This window comes from Neovison vison, chromosome 2, assembly GCF_020171115.1.
Source record: "Neovison vison isolate M4711 chromosome 2, ASM_NN_V1, whole genome shotgun sequence".
Lineage (NCBI taxonomy): Eukaryota > Metazoa > Chordata > Mammalia > Carnivora > Mustelidae > Neogale > Neogale vison.
Window position 1 is genome coordinate 163,752,571 of NC_058092.1, and position 13,414 is coordinate 163,765,984.

Genomic DNA, 13,414 nt, shown 5'->3' on the forward strand with positions numbered 1-13,414 from the left:
GGAGAAAGCCATGAGTTCCATGCTTTGCTTTCTCCTCCACTGGAATTCTGCTGCTCTTCTTGGTAGGTGAACTTTGTCTTGGCTGGATTTCTTGTTGATCTTCTGGGGGAGGGGCCTGTTGTAGTGATTCTCAAGTGTCTTTGCCCGAGGTGGAATTGCACAGCCCTTACCAGAGGCCGGGCTAATTAATCTGCTTGGGTTCGCTTTCGGGAGCTTTTGTCCCCTGAACGCTTTCCGTAGAGTTCCAGAGGATGGGAATGAAAATGGCGGCCTCCCTTTTTTGAGCTCAGGGCCCCACCCCTCAGTGCGCCCTCAGAGAAAAGAGCCCAATCACTCCCATCTCCCTGGCCTCCGGCCACGCTCCGAGCTCACCCAGCCTGCAACCCGTTCAAGGTAACCCCCAGCTGAGAGCTCACTCCTCGGCTCTGTCTCTGTAGCCGGCTTCCCCAGTCTAATACCTGCAAGCTCTGCGACACTCAGACACCCATGATCATTCTGTGACCCTGCGGGACCTCGGGCCACGCTGGCCCCGTGTGGGCTTCACCCCAGTTTAGCCTCTGGAGCTATGTCCCTCAGTGGAGCAGACTTTTAACAGTCCTGATTTAGTGCTCTGTTGCTCTGCCATTTGCCGGGAGCCGGCCCCTCCCTCCACGGTCTATCTTCCCCGTTGCTTTGGATTCACTTCTCTGCCGGTCCTGCCTTTCAGAAGGTAGTCGATTTTCTGTTTCTAGAATTGCTATTCTTCTTCTCTTCAATCTCCCGTTGGATTTGTAGGTGTTTGCAATGGTTTGATAAGCTATCTAGCTGATCTCCTGCTACCTGATGTAGTCTCAGTCTGCTACTTCTCCGCCATCTTGACTCCTCCTTTCCCTTACATTTCATTGGCCCCTTACCCATGGCCACTCAGCTATCAACCATTAGTCAAGGGAAATGAAATGATGATGACTAGTTTAGACCAATCACGATTCAACCCTTAGACATGGGAGGATGAGCATGGCCTCCCTTTTTTAAAAGAATTCTCTACTTGTTACCTCGAGACCTTTTTTAGGATGGAAGGAGGAGGAAGCATGATTGTCTGTGCCAGTGTCATTTACTGTAACCAGACTAGCAGGTGACTGGACCTCAGTATACAAGGGGAAAAAAATCATGATATTCAAGGTTAGACAGTGTTGTAGTTCCACTATTTACAGCTATGGGAACCTGAGATAATTACTTAGCTTCTCTGTACCTTTTGTCCTAGCTACAAAATAGGAGAAAACACCATTTATCTCATGTGATTATTGTGAGGACAGAATCAAAAATACTCAAGCTCAGTATTGTGAGCGCCATGGTTGGCATGCCAACAATACCAGGGCATTTTGCTGTTGCTCTGGGCTCAGGGAAGGATCTTCATAGATTCTTCCGTGCCTTTGACTTTCAGTCTCCATTTGAGCCCACTGGTGTCATTGTTCTTTGTATGGTCATGACTGTGTCTGGTCGGATATAAATTAGGTGCTTTTTTAAAGTGTTCAGTCAAAGTAGAGATTCCCAGGCAACAGTCTTGTTTAAAGAGAGAGTGAGGTGTTTAGCAGTTCCTGTGTTGTTTAATCATGAAAGCCAAATATTGTTTCAATGTGGAGAAAAGAAAGTTTTGTACAATCAAGATATAGAAAAAGAACATTTAATTTAGGGACCTGTGCAAAATGAAATTTCTTTTGAATCTGAAGCTCTTGGATGACATACTTGGTTTAAAATCGAGTGTTTTGTTCACCAACAATGATAGACGTAAATTACATAAAATAGGAGGCTGAGGATTGCATCCTGTTTCAGAATAGTGCTGACCTTCCGGGGATCTCCACCCATACTTTCCAGCCAGCAGCATTCTCCAAAATCTGGGGTTGCATTGGCTTATAGAAGGATGTGGGTGAAGTCCCACGATTTAGAAATGGGAATTATCTGATCCCTGCCTTGTCAGATATTCCTACTGATAAAAAAGGATCAGGAAGGCTTTCCCCTCACAGAAAAAAAGGACACCGTGTACCACTCAGGCATTTCCTGATAGCTGCTCTGGGGTGGAGAGAGGGAGGGATTTTGGGAAGGGGAAATGTATTCCTTAAACCTAAGTGTACAATAGTTCTGGAATCCTTCCTGTCATTGGAGAAAGAATCAAGCTTCATGGGGCCAAAAAAAAAAAAAAAAAAAAAAAAGGGTGGGGGTCTGAAAGTAAAAGCCAAAAACCTCACATGTATTCTTCATACGAATTCTGTCCTTTGGAACTTTACTGAATTGAAACTTGACAATAATTACTATTTGATATTTCTTCCTTATCTGACAGCCTCCTTTGTCTGTTCCAATTTGGGACCATGGCCTGAAAGTTTATTTGACTTCCCTAGGTGAGTTAAAAAAAGAATTTAGATCAGTTTTGCAAATTGCTAAAATATCAAACAATAACTTTATCTTTGACATCCACATTAATAATCCAGTAACACTTTTATATTTATTATTCAAGAAGGAGTTTGAAGCTTGAAGTTTTTCCTATGTACTTCTCCAAGCATATTTGAACCTCAGCCTTGCACAATTAAATATCAGCTCTGAAAAGTACTTATTTGGAAAACTCCAGGTACTTTTTTTACTGTGTAAGACAGTCAGCTTTCTAGAAGATGAGGACAATCTATGAAACCATTTAAGATTTCTACCCAGATGGGAGGGATTTTTGCAACTTTCAAACCTTACCCAAAAGAATTCTGCTATGAAAAAAAGGTTTAAAAACACATATTATCTTTCATAGTATGAATGAAGAAGTGTCCCAAATCTCCTTAAACAGAAAATTCAATTCGATTTTAGCTCGTACCTAGAACTTCGCAGATGTCTACACAAAGTCCCTACTGCAGTAATTCCCCTTACCACCACCTCCCCACCCCCACCCCGCTCCGCCCCCCCGCCGCCTGTGTAACCATGGCAATACCTGGAGCACGTTTGCTCAAGATTTCTGTGTTCCAGTTTCAGATGGAAGAAAGCATGGGGTGTTGTAATGGGCTGTTGTAAACGACAAATCGTGGACTAGATCATGTTATGGGACAAATAAACGTGCAGTATATTGCAACACTCGTAGTATTATCCATGGAAAATGGAGCGGAGAACTAGATTATCCCAGAGCAGAATTTGAGGAGAAGTGGCCTGAGGTTTAATGCTGCTGCTGTTAGTGAGCGCAGAAGGGGGTGGGGAGTTTTTCGTGCAATACAGGTGAGTGTGTAAGAAGGGAAATTTGTAGGAAAGATTGAGCTAGGGAGGGTGCCTGTTGTAGCTTCTCAACCCTAAGAGGCTTTTTAACTTGCAGAGGTATTTGTAGACCTCATGTCCTAGCATACATGTTGTATGCATGTTGTAGTTCCAGAAGTCTGCTCAGTTTTACACAAAACTGTGTGTGCTTGTTTAATTGTGCGCTTGTTTATTTGTTTCCCCATTCATTTTGTTTGCATTGTCTTCTCTGTTGAAAAAGGCACCAGGTGATGATTGGCCTCTGTGGAGATTTCTCCTCTTCCCTCTATAATAGCATAGTAGAGTGGCTAAAAGCAGAGACCATGGAGCCAGACTCCCTGGATTTAGGCCTCAGTATTCTCATCTGTAAAATGGGGATAAAAATAATTTCTACCTTATAAAGTTGTTACAAAAGAGTACATGAATTAGTGATTTTAAAGTCCTTAAAACAGTACCTAAAACAAAATATCCTTGGGCTTTCTGAGTGGCTCAGTCAGTTAAGTATCCAACTTTTGGTCTCAGCGCAGGTCTTGATCTCAGGGTCATGAAATCAAGCCCTGTGTCATGGCTGAGCATGGAGGCTGCTTAAGATTCTCCCTTTCTGGGGGCGCCTGCCCAGTGGCTCAGTGTGTTAAGCCTCTGTCTTCAGCTCGGGTCATGATCTCAGGGTCCTGGGATTGAGCCCCACATTGGTCTCTCTGCTTAGTGGGCGGCCCACTTCCCTCTCTCTCTGCCTGCCTCTCTGCTTGTGATCTCTTTCCTTGTCAGGTAAATAAATAAAATCTTAAAATATATATATATATATATATATATATATATATATATATTCTCCCTCTCCCTCTGCCCTTCCCACCTCTCCCCCACCACCGTTCACTTGTGCTCTCTCTATCTCTAAAAAAAAAAAAAAGGGTGTCTTAAGTAAAATTATTGCCAGTTATTAAGGAGATAATAATATAAAGGACTGCTCAATATATGCTTATCTCTCTTAACATTGCTACTCAGAACTAGATGCCACGCTCTATATCTCACTTCCCCACAGCCCTGGGGCAGATAATAAGCCCTTCACACAATTTCAAGAAAGCAAGGGAGGAAAAAGAACAAAGGGAAGGCCTGGAAAGAAGGACTCTGCCCCCAGAAAAGGATCTACTAACAGAGGTCCCTGCCAGGGGACTGCCCATACAGTGCCGTGTGAAATACTACAGCCTTCATCCAGGAGCTGGAGGGCTCATTCTCTGTCTCAACAGGAGATTTTCAGCTGTCTCTGTTATGCACTGTACTATTTGTACTCTAGAAAAAGTTATTAAACGGATGGTTGTGAACAACGGATAAGTAGAAGAGGGATAAACAAGAGCCCACCAAAAGAAAGTCAAGCTCCAGCAGCACCAGCATCTACGTAATAGAAAGGAAATAGTAAAGGAAGACCTTGTCCCTCTTGATTTCAAATGAGAGTGTCTTGATTTCAGAACGATGTTTGACAAAATGTTTCAAGGCACAACAATTGGAAAAAAATATATGGATTGCTTTAATAATGCAATGAGATGGGGGCGCCTGGGTGGCTCAGTGAGTTAAGCCTCTGCCTTCGGCTCAGGTCATGATCTCAGGGTTCTGGGATCGAGCCCCGCATCGGGCTCTCTGCTCAGTGGGGAACCTGCTTCCCTCTGTCTCTCTCTGCCTGCCTCTCTGTCTACTTGTGATTTCTCTGTCAAATAAATAAATAAAATCTTTAAAAAATAATAATAATGCAATGAGACAGATGTTTATAGATCAGTCATTAACATTACAAGTAACAACGAAACGAACATCATTCTGTAAAACTTTGTTCCGGGATTGTTCTGTTTGCGGTGGGATAGTTGGAATCAACTGAATCGCAGGGAAGACTTCAGGTAGAAGAAACATTAAATCCAGCACTGTTAAGTCGGCAGACAGTAAGCTCCAATTTTGGAAAAGGCACACAAGTTTGGTGTAAAGGACTGAGGGGGAGGGGTGGTGCACGAAGGTGGAAAATACACAGGCTTCTGTTTCGGGAGCATACGGGCTGGAGGCTGGCAGTGACCTCCACCCTTCAGACACCAATTCAGCGCCCAAGAAACCAAGGACACCACTTGTTGGTAGAGAGCTGGCTATATTCTGGGATTTACGAAAGACAGTAGCAACGAACTTGAATCCTTCAGATCGCTGAGAGGTTGCCTTTCTGGACACCCGCAGGATATGCCAATTTCTTTCCTTCAGGAAAACCTGAAAGCATGGAGCTGGGTGTGACCCTTGACCACCCACCCCAGTATTCTGCTTCACTGGGTCACATTCAGCAAGACCATATCCTTAAACTCAAAAATATAGGGTTATCCTCGCAAAATAGTCTACATCCCAGCATGTTCGGGATCTAGTCTCAAAACATAAAACGGATCTATGAGACCTGCTATGACATAAGCCACCCTGTGGAATTCTCTGTATTTTCAGCCTTTACTGGTTGTTGAAGTCACGAGTGATAGAAGTTTACGATAGACGGTTACGTGGTACGTTTATTTATCCTCAGTTTACCTCTGACGTCTCCCAGGCATCACCTCCACAGCCTCTCCACAATGGCAGGTTTGAACAGCATCTGGTTCTGAAGTCCCATGTCTCGCCTGCCCACGCCTTTCTGATCGACAGGCTTGCATCAGCGCCTCTTACACACTCGTCGTGGCAGATGAGAATTTAGACAAGCTTCTCGGGCCTCCCTGCCCTTCCCCATCTCCACCGCCTCTATCTGGCCCTTTACCAACAAGGAAGATTCTGGAAGGACAGCCACAGGCCCGCACGTCCCTTGCTGTGAGGTGACGATCGTGGGCCGCTCGGTTCGCACACAGTGTTTTCCTGATAGTAGCTAGGGGATTTGGATTGGATTCAGAAATGACTTGGACATGACCCACACACGATCCTGTCATTCCTCTCCTTAGAGCCGCAATTATGGGGGATGCCAGATCCTATTCAGTTTGGCCTTTTTTGTCCAACTTTTCCTTCCCTGATTATAAACACTTGCCTTGACCATAAAAAGCCCTATCCTTAAAGGAGAGTCACATACAGTGTCAGAAAGGTGATGTCTCTGACTCTGGGTCCATTCCCACTCTTCTTGCTTCCAGGAGGAAGGATGAACATTATCTTCTCGTCCCTTGTCAGAAGAATGAGGGGACTGTTTTTTCTGTCTTTGTGTTTAGGGACTAAATTGACTCGTCAGCAGCAAGGCCTTACACAAGTCATGTGACGTGTGTCTCCTCCCTTGATAAATATTTGGGTGGGGGGGAACTACGTTATTTTTAATGTCTCTCCCAACTCCGGTTTTCAGTGATTTGGGTTCAGTCTTTTTCTCCTTCTATTGCTTACTGGATTTGCATACTAAATTGTTAATTAAAACCAAACGGCGTAGTGTCCTACAGTTGTCCAGCATCCCCATTGTGTCCTCCGTTCCCTTGCTTGCCTTCCAATTTGCCATCTGGCAGTTTGCTGACTTGGCAACATCTCCACCCCCCCACCTGCTTTGCAACCTCTCGGGGAGGCTAAAGCTCCTGCCGCACAATTTGGGGGTCTCAGAATAAACAGAACCCAGGGAGGCCGAAGAAAGCCTTTCAGTCTCTGCAACACAGTTATTTCCCTTATAAAGCCACACAACTCAACGCCATCAGCCCAGTGACCCACTACTATAGATGAACCCCCCCGTGACTTCATGTAGAGGTATCTCCTTGGTAGAGTTTGGGCAACATTAGAGGGACGGGGAACACCTTATAAAACCTGGCTATTTGGCTTCTTGACATTAAAATCTGAGCTATGAAGGCTGTATTATTTTAAAAGGATTTTAGAATTTAGTTGAGATGAGCATTTGAGGGTATGAACATAGAAAAATAAAGCACTTAAGCCCCCTGGCTTTCTGCCTACCTTTCTGGAGACCACATAGATGGTTGGTTCTCTTCTCTTCCAGCCTTTGTGACTTCTCTGAGTCCCTGAGTCTCCTGGTCCTTGTTTGACTTTTTTCTTTTCTCTTCTTTTGGTGTGATACTTCTTTCTTGCCCTTTCTTCCTTCCTTCCCTTGTTCCTTCCTCTTTCTTTGATGATCTAACTTCTTATGATCTTGATATTCTGTGTTCTTCTCAGCTGGTTTCTGCCTTGGACGATGATTTCTCCTGATCTCACATTATCACCTGAGACTGTCAAGGGTTAACTCCTTCACAAAAAATGGGGACTCGACGTGGGTTATGGTTTTCATTTTCATCTTCATGGAAAGATTTACTTTGCAGATCCTTCCTGTTGGGGCACTTACAAGCCTTTCCTCTGCAAGGCAGGGAAATAGTCTCTTTCGGTACAATTGTGTTTTAACAAATCCTGTCAAGTGTGCTTGTGTGTGCACTTGTGGGTCCAAGGGCTTTCACGGTATCAACAAATCTGATATTTTAAATACATTATTTCAGGTGACTTGTTTGAGTACACAGGGAACCCTTGAACATCACAGGGGCTGGGGCACCAACCCAAGAACAGTTGACATCCTGCGCAGTACGACTTCGGACTCCCCCAAAACCTAACAACTGATAGCCTACTATTGGCTGTAATCCTGCTAATAGCAAGGAGAGTCAATTAGTACATATTTTGTATGTTGCATATACTTTTTAAAGATTTTTTTTATTTATCTGAGAGAGAAAAAGCATGAGCAGGAGAGAGGGACAGAGGGAAAGGCAGACTCGCAGCTGAGCAGAGAGTCGGGCACAGGGCTCGATCCCACAACCCTGAACCAAAGGTAGACGTTTAACCAAATGAGCCACCCAGGTACCTGTATATTATATGTATTTTATACTGTATTCTTCCAATAATGTAAGCTAGAGAAAAAGAAAGTATTATTAATATTCATTAATAAGTCATAATTATAAGGAGGAGAAAATACATTCATAGTACTGTCCTGTATTTACTGAAAAATATCCATCATATAAGTGGACCCATGTAGTTCAAACCCGTGTTGTTCAAGGGTCTACCGCAGTAATCCTGAAGGGGTTCATCAGCTGCACTTTGAACCTCTCTTCTGTTTCCCCTGCAATCACATCAACCTGTTATTCTGCTGATGTCAATTTCATTTCCGGAAGACTGGGTGTCGCTTTAATCAAGATGCGTTCTGGTTTAGTTTTATTTTTTAAATGCACAGTAAGAACACTTCCTCCCCCAGTTGTATGTAGCTCAGTATATTCACATTTTCTGTCCACTGGCTGAGGCTAGTGAGGCAAAAGCAAATCATAACTCTCACCAACACTTTTGAGTACTATGTGCCAAGTACCGTTCTAAACACTTGACGTATGTTACCTCATTTAATCCCCACAACATTCCTGTGGGTAGGCACTGTGATGAGGCAAAACACACAGCGCTGTGGTGTCCACCAGCTGGAGGAGTCCATGCTGTGCTGCCATGGAAGGCGGGGCAAGAGCCGAGTGAGCAGAGTGTAGGAGTTTGGTGAGCAGGACACCAGGTTGTGGAAAATCTCGTAGCTAAACCAGGGAGTCTGATCTCCTAGAGAGCCATTAAAGGACAATATGCAAGCAAATTCACTGACAAGGTGTGTCTTTGAGAAAGAGCACTCTGGCTTGACTGTGGAGGTGGTGAGCAGAAGACCCAGACAGAGGCAGGAAGACTCATTAGTGGGCGACGGCTATTACCCCAGGAGAAGGTCAGGAGAAGGTTCATATCTAGGCTACTGGCTTTTGCAAATAGATCAATGATATCAGTTCAGATAGGGAACGCACTAAGACCAGTGGAAAAGGAAAGACCGTGCATTTAGATGTTGGATCTCTAGAGTCTGAAATGCCAGAGTCATCATGTCGTGGTGTAGTCACCAGGCAGCTGAAGGGCTGTGTCTGGAATGTGAAGAGACAAGAGGTTCTGCCTCAGGGTGGCTGGTACCGACGAGGGGGGATGCAAGCTGTGGTGGAAAGCCACCCACAAGTGGAGTGAGAACTTCATGAGGCAGGTATAACAGATGCTATGGAGAAGCTTGAGAGAAGTATGTGAGGAGTAGAGCTCACCCGGAGCAAATCAAGTCTTAGAAGCCAAGACCAGAGCTTCTGGTGGCATGAGTGATCCAGAGAGGGTCATCAGATTGGGCAACTTAGAGGTCTTTGTGATCTTGAGATAGGTCAGTGGAAGGAAACACAGCCCAGACTCTGTGATCATGCTGGCCCATGCAAGAGGATGTGGGAACAACTCTCTGTGACTCATCTTTTCATGAGCATGAACATGAACATCAGCACAAGTGAGTTCAGATTGCAGCTCTGTCATTGATGAGCCTGCGCGACCTTAGGTAAGTGACAAGACACCTTACAATCGGGGCTTCTAATGTGTAAAGTCAATACTGGGTGTCTCAAAGAATATTTGGGGGATTAAATGTGCCAATATGTGTAAAAATATTTTACATATAAAATATGTTCTGTATTTATATACTACAAATATACAAATATAGAACATATATATATTCATATGTATAAATATATTTAGATACGTAAACTACATTGTGAATGAGAATAGTTGCCATTTTTATTATAATTCTTAGATTGAATAATTAAATATTTTTCTTCCTCTGAATCCCAAGTAGGACCAATATTTTAATACTGGGAAATCAGACAACCACTGAGATGTAGAAACTACACTTTTTAAATATTTTTTATTTGGATGATCCTGAATGAAAGATTCTGCAGAGTATGTTAAAACACCAAAGAAGGATGAAATTCCATTCAATTTTAGAGTATATTTTATGCTATTTTAATTCTTTGAAAGGATATTGAATATGTATTAATTATGGCAGTTCTAGCTAATATAATTGACAAACTCTAAAACCTCAGTGGAATAAAACATTATTAGCTTGTTGACCATCTATACGTTTTCCTTGGAGAAATATCGTTCATGTCTCCCGCCCATTTTTTTAACTGGATGATCTGGGTTTTGGTGTTGAGTTATTTAAGCTCTTTGTATATTTTGGATATTAACCGTTTACTGGACGTGTCATTTGCAAATATCTTCTCCCATTCTGTAGGTTGCGTTTTAGTTTTGCTATCTGTTCCCTACACTATGCAGAAGCTTTTTATTTTGATGTAGTCCCAGAAGTTTATTTTTGCTTTCTTTCTTTTCCTTAGCCTCAGAGTATGTATCTAGAAAGATGTTGTTGTGATCGATGTCAGAGAAATTATTGCCTGTGCTCTTTTCTGTGATTTTTATGGTTTCTGGTCTCACATTTAGAAACTAATATATTTTGAATTTATTTTTTAAAAGATTTTATTTATTTTATTAATTAGATGTAGCTGTCCAATTTTCCCAACACCATTTGCTAAAGAGACTATTTTGTTCCCATTGTATATTCTTCCTCCTTTGACAAAGATTAATTGATCATATAACTGGATTTCTTTCTGGTCTTTCTGTTCTGCCCCACTGATCTTTATGTTTATTTTTGTGCCAATTATCATATTGTTTTGATTACTAAAGCATTGTAATATAACTTGAAGTCAAGAAAAGATGCTCAACATTACTCATCGTCAGGGAAATGCAAATCAAAACCACAATGAGATATCACATCACACTTGTTAGAAAGGTTAGACTCAAAAACTGTTGACAAGGATGTAGAGGAAGGGGAAACTCATGCACTGTTGGTGGGAATGCACACTGGTGCAGCCGCTGGGGAAGACAGTGTGGAGATTCCTCAAAAGATTAAAAACAAAACTACCCTCCACTCCAGGAATCACACACCTGGGTACTTACACAAAGAATACAAAAACAATAGTTTGAAGGGACGTTCATCCCACGTTTATTACAGCATTATATACAATAGCCAAACTGTGGAAACAGCCCCAAGTGTCCGTCAATAGATGAATGGATAAAGAAGATGTGGGATGCATGGAATATTATTCAGCCAATAAAGAATGAAATTTGGCCACAGAGGAATATAATGTTAACCGAAATAAGCCAGAGAAAGACAAATGCCATCTGATTTCACTCATCTGTGGAATTTAAGAAACAAAACAAATGAATGAAGGGGAAAAAGAGAGAGAGAGAGGCAAACCCCAATCAGATTCTAGGTGGGGGGAGGTGTGAAATAGGTGATGGGGGTGGCGGAGTGTACTTGTCGTGATGAGTACTGAGTAATATATGGGATTGTTGAGTCACTATATTGTTCACCTGAAGCTAGTATAACGCTACATGTTAATTGCACTGGAATTAAAATATTTAAAAACAAATAAAAATTTAAAGACCTGAAAATTAAGATGCAATTCCTGTCCATCAAGGAAATGAAAATTACCTTTTAAAAAACCAAAAAAAAAAAAAAAAAAAAAAAGAGAGAGAGAGAGAGGAGAGGAAAGAAAGCAAGAAAAAGAACTGGTACTAGTTTGTATTTAGTTTATGCAAGAGTCTACTTTGGGTTTGCTTGGTCAAGTGTCTCTTCTCTGAGCAGTGGTTTGGTGCTCATTCCCTCCTCTGGCTCCTCATACACACAGATGTGTATGCTGAGGAGGAGGAGAACGTTCATTTGAAGATTAGCCAGTCAAGGTACAGTATATAAGTAATAGGAAATAGTGCATATTGTTTTTCAATATTTTATTTATTTATTTGACAGACAGTGAGAGAACACAAGCAGGGGGAGCAGCAGAGGGGGAATGAGAAGCAGGATCCCCACTGAGCAGGAGCCTGACATGGGGCTCGATCCCAAAATTCCAGGATCATGACCCAAGCCAAAGGCAGATGCTTAAACAACTGAGCCACCCAGCCCCCCCCTCCAGTTCACATATTTTTACTGTTATTTACCAGAATAAGGACCTTCCCAGCCACCTTGAGCAAATATGCAGTTCGTTCCATTTTAATCTTTTGAGATTCGTCCTCAGTCTTCTGAGGATTGTTTATAATAAATACCCTTTCTTTAGCCTGGCAATTGTGTAAACCTAAACAGAGGCAAACACAAGGCTGTTAGTAGCAGAACTAAAAGTGGAAGACGAGTTCCCTGCCCTCTTGCAGACTATCGGTTCCTAGATCACATTAATCTGCCCGAGCACAGACACAGGAGAGCCGAGACCGGGCTTGTGCCTCCAAACACAGCTTTATTGACATGGAAGTCACAGTTGGATCTCCTTCTACTCTGCAGTTACAGAAAAGGTGTGACTTCATGGCAAGAATTCTTAAAAATGTACAATGAAATGATTCACAGGCTATTTTTAACTAGTAAAATTACACACACACACACACATACACACACATACACAGACACAGACACACACAATACAGGAAGATATCCACAGGGAGTCTCCCCTGAAGAAAAAAAAAATGGCCTGGGTGGCTGGATGGCTCAGTGGGTTAAGTCTCTGCATTCACCTCAGGTCATGATCCCAGAGTCCTGGGATCGAGTCCCGCATTGGGCTGTCTGCTCAGCAGGCAGCCTGCTTCTCCCTCTCCCTCTGTGCTCTCTCTCTTTCAAATAAATAAATTTTAAAAATCTCCAAAAAAGGGACAAATGGCCTGCCCCACAGTTTGTCACGACGGGCAGATTTTCTGGAAAAGGGCAGGATGGACATAACATACAGTCAGTAACATCACTGAAGCTGTGCTGAAGCAAATGGATTGTGAGCCGCAAATACATCTGGGTGTCTGTGCCTCTTCAGCCTCCACAGACGCGCTGCGGTTGGTGTCTCAGTGTTTCTAATCAATTTTTTTAAAGATTTTATCTATTTATTTGAGAGAAATAGAGAGTGAGAGAGAGAGAGCATGAGAGGAGAGAGGTCAGCAGGAGAAGCAGATTCCCCACTGAGCAGGGAGCCTGATGTGGGATTCGATCCCAGGACTCCAGGATCATGACCTGAGCCGAAGGCAGTTTCTTAAGCAACTGAGCCAAGCAGGTGCCCCTAATCAACTTTATTTTTTGTTGTCTGAGATAATGATACACTTCTCTGGCCATCCAAAGAGTTGCTTCATTCTGGGAGATCACAAACCAAACAGAAGGCTCAGGGTCTTCTCTGCCAGCTCTGAGAGCTTGAGGAGAAAAAACCCACAGTGTTTCATTAGGTGCAGACACTATGTTTCATTATTTGCAGACAAAGATGGTGTGGAGGGAGGGAAACAGGTCCTCATGGGCTCGGGTGAGAGAGTCAAAGAGATGAGAGAGAAGCTGTGGGGTGAGAGAGATGGGGCATAGGGA

General features: G+C 42.9%; 1 protein-coding gene across 4 annotated transcripts in view; it reads left to right on the plus strand.

The window, feature by feature from the left end:
• The window catches only part of CHRM3 (cholinergic receptor muscarinic 3), a 491,309-nt gene that overhangs the window by 363,763 nt on the left and 114,132 nt on the right, over positions 1-13,414 (plus strand). The window contains exon 1 of one of the 4 annotated variants that reach the window (XM_044239422.1): positions 9,491-9,544. The exons of the other annotated variants lie outside the window; for them this stretch is intronic. Coding sequence (XP_044095357.1) covers positions 9,525-9,544 — 20 coding nt within the window. The 5' untranslated portion in view covers positions 9,491-9,524. Of the gene's footprint in view, positions 1-9,490; positions 9,545-13,414 lie in introns of those variants that run through there. 4 annotated transcript variants of the gene reach the window in all.